This window comes from Equus przewalskii, chromosome X (genome assembly GCF_037783145.1).
Source record: "Equus przewalskii isolate Varuska chromosome X, EquPr2, whole genome shotgun sequence".
Lineage (NCBI taxonomy): Eukaryota > Metazoa > Chordata > Mammalia > Perissodactyla > Equidae > Equus > Equus przewalskii.
In genome coordinates this window covers 4,979,452-5,000,439 of record NC_091863.1, presented here as the reverse complement: position 1 = coordinate 5,000,439, position 20,988 = coordinate 4,979,452, and the positions used below count along the sequence as shown (strand labels likewise).

Below are 20,988 nucleotides of genomic sequence, written 5' to 3'. Positions count from 1 at the left end.
CCTGCCGCGGGACCTTCCTGGGCGGGCGCCCGGCGAATGGGCGTGGTCTGGCCCTGATAGGTGGGGCCGTGTTGAGTGACAGCCCGGTCCCGCCTTCCGGTTAAGTGGGCGAGGGGGAGGGCGTTCAACACGGAAGTGCCTCAGGCCTGCTTTGGTAGGGCAGAGCGCCGGGCGGGCGGAGCGCCGGGCGGGCGGGCGGTGGGTTTCGGCCCCCCGAGGCCGCCCTCGGGGCGGGACCTCCCGGGGCTGGTGGGGCAGTGACTCGTACCCTGCCGCCGCCAGGCCGCGGGCGGGCACCGGGCCTGCGCGGGCTGGGCCCGCTACTTGGGCACTAAGCGCCCGACCTCGCCCCTCCCTCCGATCTGCAGAAATTAAACCAAAACCGGGGCTCGGCTGCAGGGGCTCAGCTTCCTCCCGCGCAGGGCCCGGCTTCGTGCATCAAACAATGGCTTTAGGTTCCTAGAGTCGAAGCTGGGGTCTATGCTTAATCTGAAGGTCTCGGAATCGGGGTCCCGGAGACTCGGGGAAGCCCTGAGGGCGTCCAAGTGAGCAGCGTTGAGGGGCCAGGAATTCATCCACGTGGTGAAATCCTGCCCACTGAGGCTTGGGCAAACGTTATATATTTGTTGCAAACATCAAGTGGTGCGGATAACGTTTCCTTAAGCCTTCAATTGCCCTTGCCAGTCATGACCTCAGTTTGTGTTGAGAAACTTGGCTATATAATATATTGCATTGTTGGGTAATTGCTTATTGCATTATTGAATAATTGTGGGCATCAGTTTTTTAAAAAATTCTGGATGCTCGCAATGGAAATGTGGGGTGGAGGCGAGCACTTCTGTTTGAAATGTACTGATGCACTTGCAAGGAGCAAAGGTGTCCTTCATTTGGAATTTGCTACAGTCTGTAATGATTTCACCTTTCCACAATAGTAGCCCACCCCCCAAAGGTTTCAAAAGGACAAGAAAAAAGACCAAATGCCTTGCCGAATAGAATTTATCCATCTTTTCTTTTGTCCAGTAATTAAATAATACATTGCATAATCTATATATATATATGGAATGTCACTTTTTTTAGTTAATAAAACTATATTGAGTCAAGGTGAGAGAGGGAAAAAAGTTTCCTTGAAAGGTTTGGGTGTTTAATTAGACTTTAATTGAAAATACTGTGCTTAGAACAGAGAATTATCTATTAGAAGACAGGCTTGGAATGATGATAAGACTACACAGCATGTGGAATACATTATACCAACTTACAGCATTTTTGGGTTTTTGTATGGCCAGTTTTGCAGCTAGAATGAAGCACATCAACTTGTCGTTTGCAGCGTGTGGATTTCTGGGCATTTACCACTTGGGGGCAGCATCTGCACTATGCAGGCATGGCAAAAAGCTCCTGAAGGATGTCAAGGCCTTTGCCGGCGCCTCTGCGGGATCCTTGGTTGCTTCTGTCCTGCTAACAGCACCAGAAAAAATAGAGGTAATTAAGTAGTAACTAGGCTGTGTTCCTCATCGAGAAATTAAGATCAAACAGCAAAGATGAATGTTAGCTCTACTAAGTTAACTGCAGAGAAATAGTCCTTTGCCTGGGAAACAGAAAAGGTGAATGCTTTTCTTTTAAAATTTAATCATTAGGGATCTGTGCTCTGGCTTTGGAAAAGAAGATTATTTTTGGTGACAGGAGACAAAGAAATAAAATGCCTTATTTTACTCTTGAGAGTTTATTTAGTCTTATGATTCCAGCTCTGTTTCTCTCAAGCGAAGGATATTTCTTCCTTATCTGATCATGACAAGAACACAAGGCCTCTTTTCAAGGCCTTGAACATGTGGCCAATGACTCTTTGCTCGCTCCTATTTACAAATAGGTGTATACATTAAAATGTGGGCCCATAATTTCTATCAAGTAGAATGATATTAGAATTTGTTTTTCATTCTCATAGCAAGAAACCCTGAATTCCAGTTTATCCAGATATAATAAAAATAAGCCTTCATTAAGTATTTTATTTAATGCAATTTATGTTTTAAAAATCTGTTTTCTGCTTCTAGACAGTGATCATGCATTTGCTGACTGTGAGAGCTGGCTCCTGTAGGTGGAAAATATATTTGTTAATTACTTACATACTCTAGTACTCTAGTGTCTTTGAACAATAATCAAATAATGATTAACGCATTCATTCCCAAGAGTGAATTTGTCACATTTAAAATTTCAAAACTGCAAAATTTTAACCATCCAAAATCTCGTTCTCAAATCTGCTTATGGAAGAGAAACTGGGTTTGAGCCCAGTTATTCAAAAATCCACTCCTCTTTTCTTCCAGTCTGTGTGGTTGCTTCATAAGGAACTAGAAAAGTGATTAAAAACTTTAGAGCTTGTACAGCGTGAGAACTGGAAATCAGGGAAACTATAAAACAGTGTGAAAACTCCCCCCAAACTAGCAGAATCCTGTGTTTGAGTTGCAAGCTAGCTCCTTCTCAGAAGTTTGTTTCCTTTCAGAAGCAGGAGCTACTAAGGGGCCGTTGACTCCTGTTTGGTGCAGTCTTTCCCTTAGGTGGGAGCAAATCCTGAACTTTGGAGTTGAGTAGACTTGGTTTCGAATCCTCAGCAGACGTAGAAATGTATTAAGTGTGATTTAGAATTAATGTGATTTGGAAATACTATAATACAGCCACTTAACTGAAAACTGTGGTGTTCAGACATTGAATGGTTTACTTGAATTTACACTTGAAATCACCATATTTTCAAGTCAGATTACCCATTCTTATTTATTTTTTCAATAAACTGGAGAGGGTAAGTCTATTGGGTGCTCACATTGGAAGATGGAAAATGATTCTCTGTATTTACCTAGGACATCCACATTTCTCCTTTTTTGAAATAAATTTTCAGCCATTTGACTTGAGGTTATTTCTTTGTAGCATTTGAAATATACCACTCGTAGGATCATTTTGAGTCTTTCTAGCAAACTATTTTCTACCTACTTGAATCCCCGTTAGCTCAGTTCTCGCTCATGGTGTAAGTTTCTCGAACTTTGTGGTGTTGTGACAAATATGGGAGTAATTAATCTAGTTCTGAGCTTATGCATGTATAATTAAGAGGAGCACCTGACGCCGGGTGTATTTTAGGTGGTGGGTGAATTTAGACATTGACATGTTCCGAGCTCAGTGCTGCGGGCCTTTCCTCAGCCCTCACAATTAGCAGGGCATGGCTACACAGAGTTGGGAGCTCAAAGATGAGTAAGGCCATTCCTTAATAAGTTTCCAGTCTGGTCAGAGGTGTGTGTGTGTGTGTAACTAAAATTAATACAAGAAAAGAAGCTCAGTGGGCAGTCTAGCTTAGGAGAAAGAGCACATATTTGGGGGGCGACCCCCTTCTGTCACCTAGAAGCCTACAGTGGCTTCCTTCCTGCCTCCACTCCTGTGGCCTACAAACCACCCACCCGACAGCACTTAGACTGAGTTTACCCAAGCAAATGTCTGATGCTCACCCCCGCACTTCCCCCTCCCACACCCCGGGGGCTCCTTGCTGATTTAGGATGGGGTCGGGATTTCTCAGCCTGCCTCATGGGCTGTGTGACTGAGCGCTCTCATGGCTTGCTGATGATGCCTTTCCAGTCTGTGCTCCTCTCTGGGTAGTCCTCGCTGTTGTCTTTGCCTGTCATCATCTTCCACCTCCATCTCCTGTCCAACTCCTGTTCATATTGTAGGTCTCAGCCCAGATGTCATGTTGGAGCAAATCCTTTGTGACCCCTGAAGTTGGAGGTTGACTCAGTATTATTTCTCGTTGCTTCTGCAATAAATGACCATAAACTTAGTGGCTTCACACAACGCACATTTATTCTCTTACAATTCTGGGGTACTGAGAAGTTCTCAGTGACTAAAATCAAAGTGTCAGCACGTCCATGCTCCCTCTGGAGGCTCTCGGGGAGAATCAGTTTCCTTGCCTTTTCCAGATTCTAGAGGCTGCCTGCATTCCCTGGCTCATGGCACCTTCCTCCATCTTTAAAGGCCTAACTATAGCATTCTAAGGAGGAAGAACTAGTCCTCTACCCTCTAGGTCCTTGGGCTGATCTAAAAATTAAATTCACATGAGACAGAATAACAGGAGAAAATCAAACAAAGTTTAATAGCATGAATACATGGGAGAGACCCAGGAAAACTGAGTAACTCACCAAAATGGTGGAACCCACCACCTTAAACATCTTCAGCAAAGACAAAAGGAGGGTGTTGGGGGTATTGGTTTGGGACTTCAAAGGGGAGGAAGGCAATTTACATGGAGACGGAAAAGCAAATGTCTGGCAAACAAATGTGGATCATGCCTTGCGAAGACAATGAGAGTGGAGAGGACTTTGATTAAAAAGCCCTTGCTAGGTTCCTCCCTGTCTACCACACCTAGTTTATGTTATACTATAGTTATCTATGGTGTTAGCTCCTTCCTGGAACAGGTCTTCTATCTTAAATTCTTTTAGGCAGTTAAGGGACAGGTCAAAGTTTCTTTTAGAGTCTTTTGTCCTTAAAAATAATCAAGCCAAAGGGATACATTTTGGGGTGGCCTATTCTGACCCCCACAGCATCTTCACATTCTCTCTGACTCCACGCTCCCGCCTCCCTTTTTCACTTATAGGTACCCCCGTGATCACATGGGGCCCTGGATAATCCAGGATCATCTCCCCTTCTCAAAATCCTTGACTTGATCATACCTGCAAAGTCCCTTTTGTCATGTAGGGAACGTATTCATGGGTTCTAGGCACTGGAATGTTGGTGTGTTTGGGGGAAGGTGGGGCTTGATTCTGCCTCTCACATGGATGCTCTCCTAGCTCTCTGTGATCTACTCATTGAGGCACTCCTAAGCCCCATGAGGGCAGGAGCTCTTCGTATCTCATTCTTGGCCAAGTCCTAGTGCCCAGCCCAGGGCCTGGTGCTGGGAGGTTGCTGAATGAATTCATTAATAAATGAAAGACAGACCTGGGTTCAAATCCTGCCTCTGACACTGATTTTTGATGAGATATTGGGAAAGACTCTTAATCTCTCCAAGCCTCAGTTTTCTTACCTGTCAAGTGGGTGATCACACCCTTCTTGCGGCGTTATGTGAAGATGAGCTGACAGGGGCCTCATCAGTGGATCCCAGCCCTGGCTGTCCATTAGACCTGCCTGGGGGACTTTTACGAAATACTTGTGCCCAAGACTGATCTCCAGAGACTGATGCAGTGCTTGCAAACAGTGGTCATTATGACTCCTTTCTCTAACGTTGGTGTCGTCATTACTAATCAGCACTGTTGCAGAGCTGCGATTGAAATGTTTCTGAGGGCACAGCATTGGGGTGGGAGAAGAGGTTAATTGAAGAAATCTGTAGAAGAATATGCTAAATTAGAATTAGAACGGAGCCTTCAAGGATTTTCCAAATGTGGGCAATGCCATTTGAAGGGATTTTAAAAGCAAAAATGAGAGTGGAATTGGAAGAACACATAGCTTGCCTGGGGACCAGGAGTGGTGGCTGAGGACCAGGCCAGGTGGGGATTCCTGCACCTGTGGAGTGTGGCATCCAAAGTCTGGCCTTGGGTTTTTAGAGTCCAGGTGGCTTGTGTGATCAGCACAGAGTTCTGGAACCAGAATGAAATTTTTTTGACAAAACATAGGGTCACCTATTCATTTTCTGTTTCAGGAATGTAATGAATTCACCTACAAGTTTGCTGAAGAAGTCCGAAGACAGTCTTTCGGGGCAGTAACACCCGGCTATGATTTCATGGCCCGATTGAGGTACGTATATTGTACATTCCCCCAAAGCACGTGAAGACAGCATGCTGAGGAGACTCTATATAAACTGTGGCAAACTCAGCTCAGCGTTCTCTCTTCTAAAATATTTACAAGGTGTTCAATAATTAAAGGTGAATAATACGGGTCACTTTTTCTTCTTTAGAGGTGGAATGGAGTCGATTCTCCCCCACAACGCTCACGAGCTGGCCCACAACCGACTGCACGTATCCATCACCAACACCAAGACCAGAGAAAATTACTTAGTCTCAAGTTTTTCCTCCAGGGAAGACCTCATTAAGGTAACACGGCCGCATTTCACTTTTGAAGGAGTCAGCTCATGCTGATTTAAATACTTCTCACAAGCAACGAGCATCACCACGTTCCTTTGATCTGGTGTTTCGTATCAAGCACTTATCAAGATGATAAGTGCTCAGTAAACTGTTTGCTGAATGGATCAACCAGCATCCCTCCAAGGCCACCCCAAGCCACGCAGCTCCAGAGGCCTCCCGTGCTTGCTCAGTGTTTTTCTTGTGATGTTCGTGCTGATCTGTGAAGCAGGTCACTGATGCGGTTTAGTGGCAGTAACACTTCCTTAAACTTATGGAGCTAACACTTTGCGGTTCATGTAAGACTTTGTACACATGCCATCTTATTCAGTCCTTCCACAATCCTGCTGGAAATCAGGTAGGACAGGTGTGACCACTGCCCTTTTATTGTTTTTTTAACAGAAGAGACAGATAGAAAGATTTCCTGTGGCATGCCCAAGTGGTACTGATTGCCAGTGGGAACCGACTCTGGAACCCAGCTCTCTTAACTTTTCAATCTCATGTTCCATTTCATTTCTTCCATTTTGTTTTGAGGCCTTTCTATCCAAACACATTTGAAAGTTGGTTGGTTGAGAATTCATTATCCCTGGGAAATACTTGAGCAGAATCACTCGCATATAACAATGCGCTTTCTAAGGTAATACATGACAGATTTGTAAATTGGGAAGGCTGTGCTTTTCTTAGAAAAGCCAGACAATTTTTTCTTTCTTTTTCCTTGTGTAGAAATCATTGCGAGCTTCACGTAATGTGGAGAATGCATGTTTGGATACAGCAGACGGTGGTGGGTTGAAAATGAGTGGTAAAAGTTCCACCTGAATGAGATGATAAATGCATTGATTTTTACTAGTGAATCTTACTGTTCAAATTTCACATTTGAATGATATAATTTGAAATACCTAATGAAATGTTGAACTGACAAGTAAAATTACTTTGTGACTTAAGAGATTAGAATATTTTTACTCAGTGTACTGATTACGCCAGTCTCTCACTTATAAATTAATAGTGTGTGTTAGAAAAAGGCATTTTTCTATAATCTTATGTAGACTTGCAAAATATGAAGGGAGAAGGTGGTCAGTCCATGCCTGAATTGTTACAAATTGTCAATTCCCAATATAGATACATAAGGCTCGCGATGGGATGGAATACCCCTTCTGGTTTGTATGGGAACAAGACTACCTTTCATCGTGTCCTTAAACAAGAGGGGAATTCTCCCCACAGCAGTACCTTCTCATTGAGTCTGCCCTTAGCTACTCCATCTGCAGCGTTGGAGCCCCTGGTGTTTCCTCGCTCCCCTCCTGTTCAGCATACTCTGTATTTTACTGCTTTAATTTATTTAGTTTTTGTTGTCTGCTCTCCTTCACTAGAACGTAAGCACCAAGGGGGCAGAGATTACTCTGTTTTGTCCACTGCTTTAGTGCCAGCACCTGGCACAATGCCAACCCCATCAATATTCGTTCAATCAATGAATACAAAGAATAATTAAATGAAGTCAGGTGGCATCTATTAAAACAAAAGAACAAAGAATCTGGATCCCACACACTCGATAACCTGGACAAAATAATTTAGCTGGTTAGTGGCCCAGCTGGGACTACAGTCCGGGTCTCTAACATTATGCTTGATTACACCGCAGGCTGGATAACATTACCCTCCTCTCAGTTCCTTTTATGTGGAAATGTGGTCAGCTGAAAACGGCCCCCAAATTGTCCACACCCAAATCCCCAGCACCTATGGCTATGCTCCCTTACATGGTAAAAGGAATTTTAGAGATCAGATTTAGGTAAGGGTCTTGGAAAGATGATCCTGGATCATCTGAGTGGACCGACGCTAAGCATGGGAGTCCTTAAAAGTGAAGACCTTTCCCGGATTCCATGCACCGTTGCTGGTTCTGAGATGTAGAGCTCTCCTGTGAGGAGAGCATGGAGGCTTCTAGGAGCCAAGGACTGCTCCCCTCTGACAGCTAGCAAGGCAGAGGGCACACAGTCCTACAGCTGGATGGAACTGAATCCTGCCAATGTCTGAATGAGCAGGAAATGGATTCTCCTCCAGCACCTCCCAAAAGGAAGGCAGCCCTGCCAGCACCCCCGTTTGCCCTGGTGAGACCCGTGCCAGATGCTGACCTCTAGACCACATGGTCATCAATCTATGTTGTTTTAAGCCTCTAAGTTTGTGGTAATTTGTTGTAGCAGCAATAGCAAACTGTTGCAGTAGTAAACATGATTTTTTTCAATTTGCTTTGTTTTTGATAATAACTATTCAGAGATTGGTGTAATTACTTGAGCTCACTGAACAGAAGAGAAATAGTTGACACAAATGTGTAATACCTCGTAAGGAGAATAATTGCATCTTTCCTAGGTTATACAGAAAGCATTTTAAATGTTTAGTAGAATTCTCTAACCTTTTACAGAACGAAAAAAGGAAAGATAGATAGTTGGTTGATAGCAGATGGTGGCTGTTAAAATGTCTGAAATATCTGCCTGGAATACTCATGAAACATTTAGTTCAAAGGAGTAAAACTGGGTGAGAACTAGACCAGGGAAAAGGAAAAGGCGTGGAGGGAAAACGAAAGAAATCCCCCTTCTGGGTAGTGACGTTATCAAGCTTATGTGTTCTGATGAAAGAAGAGGCCAGTGGGAGAACATTGTCTGGGGTGGTATCGTGTGCGGTGGTCGTTCTGACCATCTGGTCGGTGGGGAGGGAGAGAAGAAAGCTGCCTGCCCGTCCTTCCACTTCCCTCCGGTAGAGACGGGGGGTTCCCCAAGCCGAGTAGAAGTGGGCCTGCAATGTGGAACTCGAGTCTCTGGGAGCTTTACATACCTGGCTCTGATCACACAGCCCTGGGTTTACTTTCAACTATCTGGAAATTCTCTAGATGAGAGAAAGAGAAACCAGAGGTAGAGTATGCCAAATAGCAATTGGTAGCCAGTAAGGAATGTGGGAGAGGACTAAATATTGGTGATTTTTATCAACTCATTTATTCTTTTGCATAATAGTTAGATTTTTAAAAAATGCCAGGGTCTTCATTATCCGTTGGCTGACTGCTACCTTGTGTTACAGGTAGGGTGTCTAGGTGCCTGAAAATCCAGCTAGAAACCTGTAGCTTACGTGTGTGTGTGTACTTTAAGTCCTTTTGAAATGCTCTCTTGGATTATTACTTGTTTTGTGTACATCTCCCAGTGTTCATCTCTAGGTCAGTCATTTCCTGACAGTGTCCTCACGGACTACAGTCTTGTGTTGCTTAATGACAAGGATATGTTCTGAGAGCTGCATTGTTAGGAGATTTTGTCATTGTGTGAACATCATAGAGAGTACTTACACAAACCTAGATGGTATAGCCTACTACACACCTAGGCTGTATGGTACTAATGTTATGGGCCCACTGCCATTTATGTAGTCTATTGTTGACTGAATCGTTGTTATGCAGTACGTGGCTGTAATTATGTTTGAGCCCAGTTTTCTCAACCGTGAGCATGTAAAAGTGTGTTTTAAACAGTAAAGCCCTAAATGCATGTTGAATACAGCCAATATGTAATAAATAATGAATGATTAAGATAATAAGCCACACACATTGTTGGTCATCACCCCATTTGAGTCTGTCATGAAACTGTGTGTTCAATCACAACTTCCTTTTCTGCAGACTGAGTAGGATTCACCCTTTCCTACAAATTTTCTTCTTTAAATCCTTTTTCCCCATCTTTGTTCATGAACAATGTGCTAACCTACATCTATAACATCTCAGGAAATGGAATACTACCAAGTTTTGCCACCTGAAGTCATTGGTTTTACACCTCTTCACCACTGGCCTTCTTTTTTAAAAATTTGCATTAGTGTGATGATTCATACTTAAATTGTTTTTAGTGAATGAAAAAATTGTCCTTTCATTTGATAGGTACAATGATAGTTGATTATTTTCTGAGAACCTCTGTTGACCAATGGTGTGGTCCAAAGATTCATTTTATTTGGGATTAGATTTCCATAGTATTCTGAATCTTGTGTCCATGGTGATTTAACTCAGTGCTATGGGCTGAATATTTGTGTGCCCGCAAGATTCAAATGTTGAAATCCTAATCCCCGATGTGATGGTATTAGGAAGTAGAACCTTTAGAAGGTGATTAGGTCACGAGGGCAGAGCCCTCATGAATGAGATTAGTGTCCTTATACAAGAGACACCAGGGAGCTCCCTTACTCCTTCTTCCACGTGAAGACACAGTGAGAAGCGAGTTCTCACCGGGCACTGAATCTACCAGTGCCTTAATCTTGGAATTCTGAGCCTCCAGAACTGTGAGACGTAAATGTCTATTGTTTATAGGCCACCCAGTTTATAGTATTTTGTTATAACCCAAAGGAATAAGACAGGAAATTGGTACTGAGAAGTGGGGCTGCTTCTGTCACAAATACCCGGAAGAGTGGAAGAGGCTTTGGAACTGGGTAGTGGGCTGAGGCTGGAAGTTTTGAGATGCATACTAGAGAAAGCCTGCATTGCCGTGAACAGACCTTTAAAGATGATTCTGGTGAGTCCTCAGAAAGAAAAGAGGAGAGCTGGAGAAACAGCCTCCATCTTCCTGGAGATTGCTAAGTGGTTGTGAGCAGAATGTGGGTAGAAATATGGATGGTAAAGGCCATTCTGATAAGGTCTCAAACGAAAATGAGGAAATGTTATTGGACAACGGAGGAAAGGCCATCCTTGTTATAAAGTGGCAAAGAACTGGCTGAATTGTCTTCAAGCCCTAGTCTTCTGTGGAAGGTAGAACTTGTGAGCAATGAACCTGGATATTTGATGAGGCAATTTCTAAGCAAAGTGTTGAAGGAACGACCTGGTTTCTCTTGACTGCTTACAGTAAAATGCAAGAGGAGAGAAATGACTTCAACATGGGATTGTTCATCAAAAGTGAAGCAGAACTGAAGATGTGGAACATTCTCAGCCTATCCTTGTTGAAAAGAATGAGAGAGCTTCTTCAGAACAGAACAGAAAGGCCGGGTGGAGCGGGGGATGGGACATGGACACAAAACAACCATCTGATGAGGAGATTAATCAGTCTTCAGAACAGAAGCAGGACCATTGTCCAAGATAGTGGAAGAAAGACCTGTAGACACCCCCACTAGGGCAATGCTGGCAGAGCCACGGGGGCGAGGCTACCACTGAGACCCCAGATTGTAGAGCAATCGGCATGAGGTGGTACCAACTCTGGGAAGCTTCTGGCATGAGACCCAGTCACAGAGCTGTGCAGAGCTGGGGCCACTGTAGAGAACTGCCGTGGAGCGGGAACCAGCCACAGAGCTGCTGTAGGGGCAGGGCTGCCCTGCAAAGCTGCAGGGGCAGGACCCCTGCCCCAGGGGCCTGGAGGGCAAAGCCTCAAGCCTAGGAGGATTGTTCTCCAACCTTAGGGTCTGATGGAATTTGCCCCATTGGGTTGCAGAGGACCTGTTGCCCTTTTTTCTTTCCTATTTCTCTCTTTTGGAATGGGAATGTCCATCCTATGCCCGTCCCGCCGTTGTAGTGGGAAGCACATAACATGATTGATTTCACAGGTTCACACCTGGAGAGCACTTTATCTCAGGATGAATGGCACCTTGAGGCTCACCCCTATCTGACCGTGGTGATATTTACATGAGACTTTGGACTTTAAATTTTTGAGTTGATGCTGGAACAAGTTAAGACTTTTTTGGCTATTGGGATGGAATGAATGTATTTTGCATGCAACAAGGACATGGATCTTGGGGAGCAGAGGTTGAATGCTATGGTCTGAATGTTTGTGTCACCCCAAAATTCATGTTAAAATCCTAACCCCCATTGCGGTGGTATTAGGAGGTGTGGCCTTTGGGAGGTGCTTGGGTCATGAGGGTGCAGCCTTCAGGAATGAGATCAGTGCCCTTATAGGAGACCGCGGGGAGCTCCCTGGCCCTTCCGCCATGTGAGGACACAGTGAGAAGACCACTGTCTATGAACCAGGAATCAGACTATTACCAGACACCAAATATGCAGGCACCTTGATCTTCAACTTCCCAGTCTCCAGAACTGTGAGAAATAAATGACTATTGTTTTTTAAGTCACCCAGTTTATGGTATTTTGTTATAGCAGCCTGAGTGGACTAAGAACCTCAGTTTTTTCCATTCTTTATATACCATTATAAGACAGACGTGATCTTCAGGTATTTGTCCAGAATTTATCTGTGCCAACCACTCCCCTCCTCCCCAATAGTGACTGTGCCGAGATAGGGAAACATATGTGATGTCGGCTGCCACCAGCTATGAGATGACCTACAGAGGGGAGAGCCCTTTATATAGTTAAACCAGAGCCCCAGGAGACTCCCTCCTCCAAACAGCTCACCTTTATTTCCCATCAACAGAGATTCATTTTGGATGCCACACCCTTTTTGGGGGTAAGGGGGCACACGTAAAAATGTCCCCACGGAGGATCAAATCCACTGATCATTTATGCCTGCAGGCCAGTTGCTTTGAACAGATCAATGCCAACGTGAGATAGTTTCTGCGAAGGCAGATGGTACTTTGGGGATGGAAAAGCCCAGGCCTTGTGCTGACGAACTGTGGGATCCTTGGCAAGTCTCAACTTGTCAGTACCTTAGTTTCTTCATCCGTAAGATAGAATCCACACTGTCCCAACTACCCCACAAACTGCTACGAAGATCAAGTGAAATAATATGTGCAAAAGGGCTTCGTCAACTCTTGGGTACTTACCAAGGACACCTGCTAACCTTCAGGGGTCCTTGCTCTCCTGAGTCTCATCGCTGCCAACTCTTCATGTTTATCATGGGTGCTTCACGATTCGTTTACTTCTGGGCCTCTCTACACATTATCCCCTGAATGTCCAAATGTATACATTTTGCAAATCAACTCATTCATTTCAAGTGCCAGATTTTATTCTGGGCTATGTTTCTTCAGAACGAAACATGCAATCAGGAAATCCAAGCACATTTTAATAGTAGCCTTCAGGAAAGCATAATTAGGGAGGTAAATCCTTTGTTTAAAAGAAAGTCATGTCACCTCCACAGCTGACCAGAACTGATTTTGAAATTAACTATGCTGCAGAGTGGTGGTGTTCCACCACTTGTCTGAATTAGTACAAATCATTGAATTCTTTGTGTTTAAGACTGATGCACATATATGATCTGAAATGGTCTTTTGTCATACATGAATGCTCTTTGATATGTGTACCAAGGAAAGCTTTCCTGCAGAACCTTGTCCCTCTTGGGAAGAGCCACCCTGTCTCCATTGCTATGATGTCCTAAATTTCCTTGCACTTAGCGAGAATACTCTTACAGCAAGATCTCACATTTAGCCATGGGAAGGTGAAATAAGGACTGAATTTAAGATTGGTCATTATCTTGGGAAGACTTGGGAAGATAAATTTGAATCTGTCTTTGAATTTCAACTACACCAGCAGGTTCTGAATAAACAGCCAGATTCTCATTAAACTCCACAGTAAACTCTAGGCATAAATGAAACTTGTTGAGAATTTATTCTCTAAGGAAGCCCGGCCACATAATTTTGTAAACACCCCTTTTCTATAAAATGTAAAATGCAAAGAGCAGTCAGAACGTGTATTGAATATGCACTTGGCAATGTTTTATACGGTTGCTGCAGGAAGTCACTGACTTTTCTTTTGATCATTGTATATTTAGTAAGAATGAAACAAAAACCAAATCAATGGTTTAAGCTACATGTAAGGCTTAAGGTGCTGGGCCCAGTGATGGAGTCTGAATGGGAGGTCCCTGATTTCTGTCTCAGTGCTCCAAACCATGGTGCTCGTGACACTTGGGATCCGATACTTCTTTGTGGTGGTGGCTGTCCTGCACATTGTGGGATGTTTAGAAGCACCCCTGGCCTCTACTCAATAGATGCCAGTAGGACCACCCCCACACAGAGTGTGAAACAAAACTGTCTCCAGATATTGCTAAATGTCCCCAGGGGGCTAAGACCCCCTGGTTGAGAACCACTGCTCTAGATGTATTGAGATTTATTGGTGAGAGAAGTTTTACTGGGAAAACAATGAGGTCAGACACAGTAAAAGCACATGGTTAGGCATAATATTTTATTAAGTGGCCTTAGAATGTCAGCCTTTGTCTCCTTCCTTAGAAGATCCTATTTGCTTGTAATAAAATGGCAATACGCTGAGTCCAAGTAAGAAAAGCCGCTTAGTTCTTAACTATCAAAAGCAAATTTTCCCACTAAATGTAGTTTGATATACAGATCACCAGCCCATATAAAGGGAGAGAGGCTATGACAGAACAAATACATTGATTTGGAGGAGTGACAGGTATTTTCCAGTTCATTGCACTCTTCATATCATTTAGGAGGATTCTTACTGTTATTATCTGTAGCAAAGTAATTGGATAGCATTTTTCATCCAAACACCTCAAAAGAGTTCTAAACATTAACTTGTGAACTTCACATTATACTTTGACACAGGGGGAAAAAAAGCCACATAATTCTGCTGTAAGGGTAGTGATTTTTTCCCCCCCGCAGGGCACATATGTCTGTGCAGCATAGTGAAATAAATCGTTGTATTTATAGAGCCTCTTTGGTTCTTTAAAGACCTCTAAGTACTGTAATTTCCTGATATGTGCACTATCCACAAATTGTTCCAGTTATTGCTACGGTGCAATGTCGCAGTTTGCCGAATAACTTCATTAAATAGCTGCATTGTGCTTGCAAAACATACCTAGAGTCTGTAATTGTGTTTTTTAAAGGAGTAGCCAATTGATGATAGGGCCAAATTTAGTTCCAGTGCACTCAGACACCATAACTGTAAACAGCCTTTGTCTGAAAAAAACCCAACTGCTGACGTCACCGCTCCCCGAGGGCTGGGAAGGTTGGGCCTGAATGTGCTTGGTTCCCCCCTGTCTGCCCACCGATTTAAGTGATCTTCCACGGATCACCCGAGATCAGGTGATGCTCACTCCTGCTTTGCCTGTTGTGGAACGGGCATGGTTAACGTAACGGCATACTCTTCTGTCATGCTGCGCATTGACCTCTGAGATTTTGAGATGAATGCCTTGCTAGTGGCATGTCTGTTTGACTTTTCTTCTGAAGACTCTTGTGCAAGGGTGTCATTGTGCCTTGGTTTAATGCCGCACTGTCGACATCTTGCAATTCTTAATACCTGTGTTTTCATTTCATTCTGGGCCCACAAATTATGTACCTGGTTCTGGTACTTAGCACCAGCCTGGCACAACAGGCACATGTAACACCTGTCACTTCCTTGCTTCTTTCCTGCTGGAGTCCCCCTGTTGTGCCCTTACACCAATGAATTTGCCACTACCCAAATCTGACGCCCCAGATGCTTCTGGGCCACCCGTCAGGAGCCCGTTACTGTGGGAGCTGTTACAGTCAGGACCTCTCCCATGCACCCAACATGCCACCCACAACATGGAGGAGTCCTTGTTTCTCCCACTGTTGAGAGTGGGGGGAAGCACAGGAGGTCCTCACTCCTACCTCGGGGAAGGGAGAGCCGCCAGCAGGGATGTGTTGGGTATCAGCTCCGTGAAGGAGATGCAGACCCCTCCCTGCAGCGGGCTTTTTGGCCGTGAGGAGCCAGGAGACGTGGTAGAGGAGGAAGCACCGCGTGAGAAAGCTGTGCCAAGTCCCAGGGACATGGCGCAGAAATAAATGGGTTCCAGCTGTGTCCAGTGGCAACCTGAGAGGATTTTTCCTGTAGAAATCATGTTATGCTGGTGACTGGCTCTATCATTTAGTCACAATTCATAACAAATTGGCCTTTGAGAGCTGACCTCAGAAATCATATCTATGAAATAGCTTCTTTGGGGAAGATGCCCTCTTAGTTTTAAATAATTCTAAATGGATGATTTACAAATCAGTTTTTGGGCCACAGTCCATTTCTGAATAATATATGCCAAAAAAAGGAAATCTCATGCAATCTTTGACAACAACCAACCATGGAGTCTTTGCTTCTCGGTTGAAAGAGTATAGCTTAAACATTCAGTATCTAATGCTGTCTCTTTCCAAATAAAGACTAGGGATTTGGAAACTCCACTGCAGAACAAAACATGGGCATGTCAGAAAAGCTCCCGGACCCCGACTTCTTCTGTTGGAAGAAATGGTCATATTTTAAACAGCAATCTTTTTTGACTTTTTAAATGGAAGATGAAGTATAATTGGTGTCTCTCCCTGCCACTGTCTCGTTGTATATCCAGACCATGTCGCTAGCACATAAAATGTGTTGCTCCCTTGGTGACATCCTGGTGACATAAATTCGAACATCCCTGAGCTGCAGGCTAATCTCCTCTGTAATAACCAGAGGAGTTTGTTCCTCGGGAAAATACGAGCACAACTTTAAAACCATTTTTGCAGTGTATGATAGAACATTGTAAATAATTTATTTGCACCCTGTACATACTCCAGAATGTAGACTTACCTGGGCTTTAATTTCATAACACCTTGGTTGTCTATGATTGAAATGCCGATTTCACTCAGGTGAAGTCCACTGAGTCAGAGAACATTGCGTTGTACACATCTCTCTAGGGTCTTTTCAGATATTGAAATGTTATCTTCTGTTTAAGTGTGTCCCATAGTGCACTTGAAATATATGGAACTTACTTAATTTTTCAGAGTAGATTTTTTAATTTTTTTAAAAAATTTAAAATTTTACAGTAAATACTGTATCAAATCTGTCGTGCGAGCGTTAATGCCCATGCTCCTGACTGTGTCTTTCTCTTATCTGTCTAGGTTCTCTTAGCCAGCAGCTTCGTGCCTATTTACGCGGGACTGAATCCAGTGGAATACAGAGGGCAGGTAATGTGGCTCTCACTGAAGAATTACCAGGAGTTCCCGGTTCAATATGTTTCCTTTGAAAGAGCCGATTTTATAATTATTCTGGTGGCTCCTAATCAGTTTATGTAATTTTCTTTTCATATGTAGTTTTGTTTCTGCTCAACAGAAAAAAAATCAAGTATGGGGCCGTGGTACCTTATTGGCAAGGTCTTGCAGTTGACAATGATTGACTGGGAGGCTCCTTTTTTCATCCCGTCTAAACCCTTTACTTTTTTAAAAAAAAGAGTAAAAGACTTTTTTTTTCCTGATAAAGTCCTATTCACAGCCCCTCCATAAACAGCTAGAAACGGAACCGCACTGTCAGAGTGGGAGAAGGAAAGGATCAGGGTGCCTCACACCTACCCTCCCAAACAGAGCCCGAGACTTCATCCCATCCTATGTCAGACACCCTGCTGCGCCACAAGCCCCCTCCCAGGTCCTCCTCTCACCAGGATGTTTGTCAAGGAGGAGGGGAAACAGCCTTCATTCCAGGAGAGCTTCCCTCACTTGGGGCTGGCCCTCCAGGCCGGAAGCCAGCTTTTTCCCCCCCGAGACGTTTAGAGGCGAGCGTCCACCTGCAGTCTGCTCTCAGTGCTGCCCAAGGACATTTCAGCCAGCTCCCGTCTGCCTTCTCACCATGTTTGTACGAAATGTTCACCACCTACTCTAGCCACTCCCCCACACCTGCACGCACTTTAATACATACCAGAGATGTGCATTTTATAATCAGATACAGTATCTAACACATGCCTGCTTTCTATGATCAAATACAATCTCTATTTAACACATACCAGAGATGTGCATTTTATAATCAAATATACTATCTAACACATGCCCGAGATATGCTTTGTATGATCAAATACAATCTCTATTTAATACATATCAGAGATGTGCATGTTATAATCAAATACAGTCTCTGTTTAGCACATACCCAAGATCAGACACATATTCATGGATGAATAAATGCCATTTGTTGTTTATATATATAATATGTATTTATTCATAAATGAGTACATGAGAAGGGTTTCATATCTGTCATTCATGCATTCATTCACTTTGAGGGTCCAGCACTGTGCCTGTGCTCAAAGACTCGATGGTCTCACAAGCAAGGAATTGGTTTTTGCATCCCTCACCTAATATGATGGGGGACCTGTCTGGGTTCTGATCTTGTCAGTCCTTGCGATTTTCTTTCTTTGAGCTTTCCTGGTCTTTCCAGTCTTCTGTGTTTCCCGTGTGATTCTGGGCCCAAACTGGTCTGCCCCAGGATGATGTCTAAAAGGACAGTTGAGGAGGGTGAGGTAAAGAGAGGGTAAGCAACTGGCGCGGCCGTGTAGACGACGGAGATGGAAAGTCTGCGAGTGACTGTTATGTCCAGTCTGAACTCTGTCTGTTAGCCATATGTATACAATATATTGTTCACAGTGATGTGCTCACGTACAGTAGGCTAAAACCCTCTTTGTGACCAGATAGAAAGAAAATATACATTGGTTTTTTTTTAAGAGCAACATAAAATAATTTAAACATCAGCCCCTGGAAAGCAGGGTTTTTTCTTATTTTTGATACTGTCTCTCAGAGCTAACAGATCTTTAGTTCCCAAGGATCATGATCTATGTTGTCATTTAAAAATTTATTTGAGAGGCATTGCATTTTACATAATTATTGTAAAGTAAGTAGCATTTTCCCTCTTACTGTATGAGTGAAAGTCAACATTTATTTTTACACATTAATTTTGAATAAAGATACCATCAAATCAACCTTATGTTATGAACTTTAATTTTATAATGATCTGAAATGTAGTGATTTTACTTCAAATTATTGCTTTATAATATACCATAATGACAGAAATGGCTAAATGGTAAAAAAAAAAAGCTAATTTCATGAGATTATATGTTATCGTGAAAAGGGAGTTCAGAAGTCGAGTTGTCAGAATTGCTGATGTAATCCATAATTAAGAGGTAGTGACCGAGAAGGTGGAATGTAGGTGGAATCTGAAGTGATAGTAAGAGGTGGGATGTGGGGAAAGGGAGGCTGGAGTCAAGATTAGAACAGAGCTGAGTCCCAGGAGCCCCGTATGCTCTAAGACTATGCCAAACATTTCCCTTGTTTAAATACTAATAACTATATTATGAAAGAGGTGCAGGTGGTCGAAGCTCCTAGTTTTCTTCCAACATATACTTTCCTTTCCTTCCTTAGTAACAGAACCCCAATTTTTAGCTGGATCTAGTGCTGTATAGTTAAAAGGCCACATTTCCCTGCTTCCCTTGTAGCTAGGTGTGGCCAGCCATTTAAGTGCTGGCCAATGAAATATACACCGAATTACTGTGGGATTTACAGGAAGGGAGGTTATATGCCTTTCTTTCCTTCTTGCTGCCCAGAACTTAGAGGTGATGACTTGAGCCCCAGCAGCCATTGTGGCTCATGAGATCACAAATCACACCCTGATGATGGCCAAATTATGAGCTAGAAAGATGTGGGCCCTGAATGATTTGGTGGGGGCTTGGGGGGGGGTGGCTTACCAATCCACTGTCCATATTCCTTTTTGCAGAAAAAGAAGTAAAACTTCTGTTGTTATTGTTTTCTATCAGAATCCTCTCCTATCTGTTGTAGGGATTGTTACCTGTATTTTGCAGATGAGGAAATTGAGATGCGGAGATGTTCATCTATTTCACTGAGGTCACCTAGCTAGTAAGGGGGCGACTTTCCCAGGATGCTCTCTAATGTTTGTATCTCTGCTGTACCTCTTGCCCTGCCTTGCCTTGTTCATTCCTTTCAAAAGTATCTCCCTCATTTTATTTCCATCTGTCCCCACCCCTACTTCTTGGGTGTGTGGCCTGCAAACTAGGAATGGTTAATGGGTCAGATGTCCTCAGTTGAATTTCCCATTATATGATTGAATACTTGGACATGAGCATAGAAGGACAGCCACAATCAACAGCAGGGAATACAGTGCCCAGAGCTGTGAGAAAGATGGAGGCCATCACCCTGAGTCCCTTGACCTTGGGCAGGTTGACAAGGTCTTGCTGATTACTCGTATCTGTGCATAGTAGACGCATCAGACTTAGTTGTTGGATGGAACCTAATGTCTCCTGAAAGCAGTCGATTTTCCTGGTTGTTGAAGGAAGGCGAAGAAGGGCAGCCCCATGCACACAGTGATTGACAGGGCGCTCCGAGACCTAGCTTCAGTTATGCAGCCACAAAACCACCATTTGCCTGTGTCGTTCTCTGCTTATTACTGACTCTCTATCAGCCTGATCCCCTCCCACACTTTAATAGGCTTTCTAGGCCAAGTTATTTTCTAGACTCTTTCCGTTTTCAGGGAAATGTGAACTTTGTTTTAAATGCACTGCTTACTGTGGGTGTGAGCTTTTCATACAATTTAAATTACACAAACTTGCCGTCATGCTGAAAACACCTCTCCTAGGTTTTAGTGTTTTCGCGGAGCTCCGGTTTTGTTTTGTTCGTTGGCTTTGGGTGTTTTTCTGCAGCGCTGGAGGTCACGCGGCAGGAGGTACAGAGGGAGCTGGCATTCCTTGCATGTGCCCTGGGGTGCCGTGGGAGGCTGAGGAGTGCCTGGTGGCCGTGTGGCCCGGCTGAGACAGGGTGAGTCCAGCTCCACCCTGCCACCCTTACTCAGTACACAGATCTCCTTGTGTCCGCCTAGGTATCGAACAGCCTGGATCGTACTCACATTTATTTGTGAACCTAATATTTTTATTTTTAAAATATCTTTTATTATTAATCACTTAAATGTTTCATACTTTCATAAGGCTTAAGGTTAACTTAAACCACAGCAAATAACAGTATGATTCCTTCCTAAGCTGTCTCCCAGTTATTTAAAGTGTTGTGACATCTTTGAAAACTGCTTCATTTTCCTAAAATTTTTTAAAAGTTTTTGTAGCTTTCCTGGCTTCATCTTATAAGGCCATGTTTAGCACCCTGCTAATATTAAATCTTCATTAACAGTTGAATAAATGAACAGAAATAAATGGAAGTTCAGTCTTATATTTTTGTCTAATGAATTTTCTTTCAGTGCATATGGCCTCCTTCCAGTGATCAAATAAGCTAAGCATACTGTCAGGCCACATTTTCACAGGTGCTTGTCATCAGTTTGGAACAAGAATGAGGAATTTTAAGAGGA

General features: G+C 43.5%; 1 protein-coding gene across 30 annotated transcripts in view; it reads left to right on the top strand.

Annotated features, from left to right (window-relative positions):
* Positions 1-20,988, top strand: part of PNPLA4 (patatin like phospholipase domain containing 4) — a 134,034-nt gene that overhangs the window by 309 nt on the left and 112,737 nt on the right. For 11 of the 30 annotated variants that reach the window (XR_011536088.1, XR_011536087.1, XR_011536084.1 and 8 more), the window contains exons 1-5: positions 242-545; positions 1,281-1,473; positions 5,648-5,742; positions 5,903-6,038; positions 16,767-16,832. Coding sequence is in view for 13 of the 30 variants with exons in the window: in XM_070605441.1 (XP_070461542.1) it covers positions 481-545; positions 1,281-1,473; positions 5,648-5,742; positions 5,903-6,038; positions 16,767-16,832 (555 nt within the window). In the remaining 17 variants the exon portion in view is untranslated. Of the gene's footprint in view, positions 1-43; positions 155-221; positions 546-1,280; positions 1,474-5,647; positions 5,743-5,902; positions 6,039-16,766; positions 16,833-20,988 lie in introns of those variants that run through there. The other 19 variants (XR_011536094.1, XR_011536098.1, XR_011536100.1 and 16 more) reach the window with 5 other exon arrangements.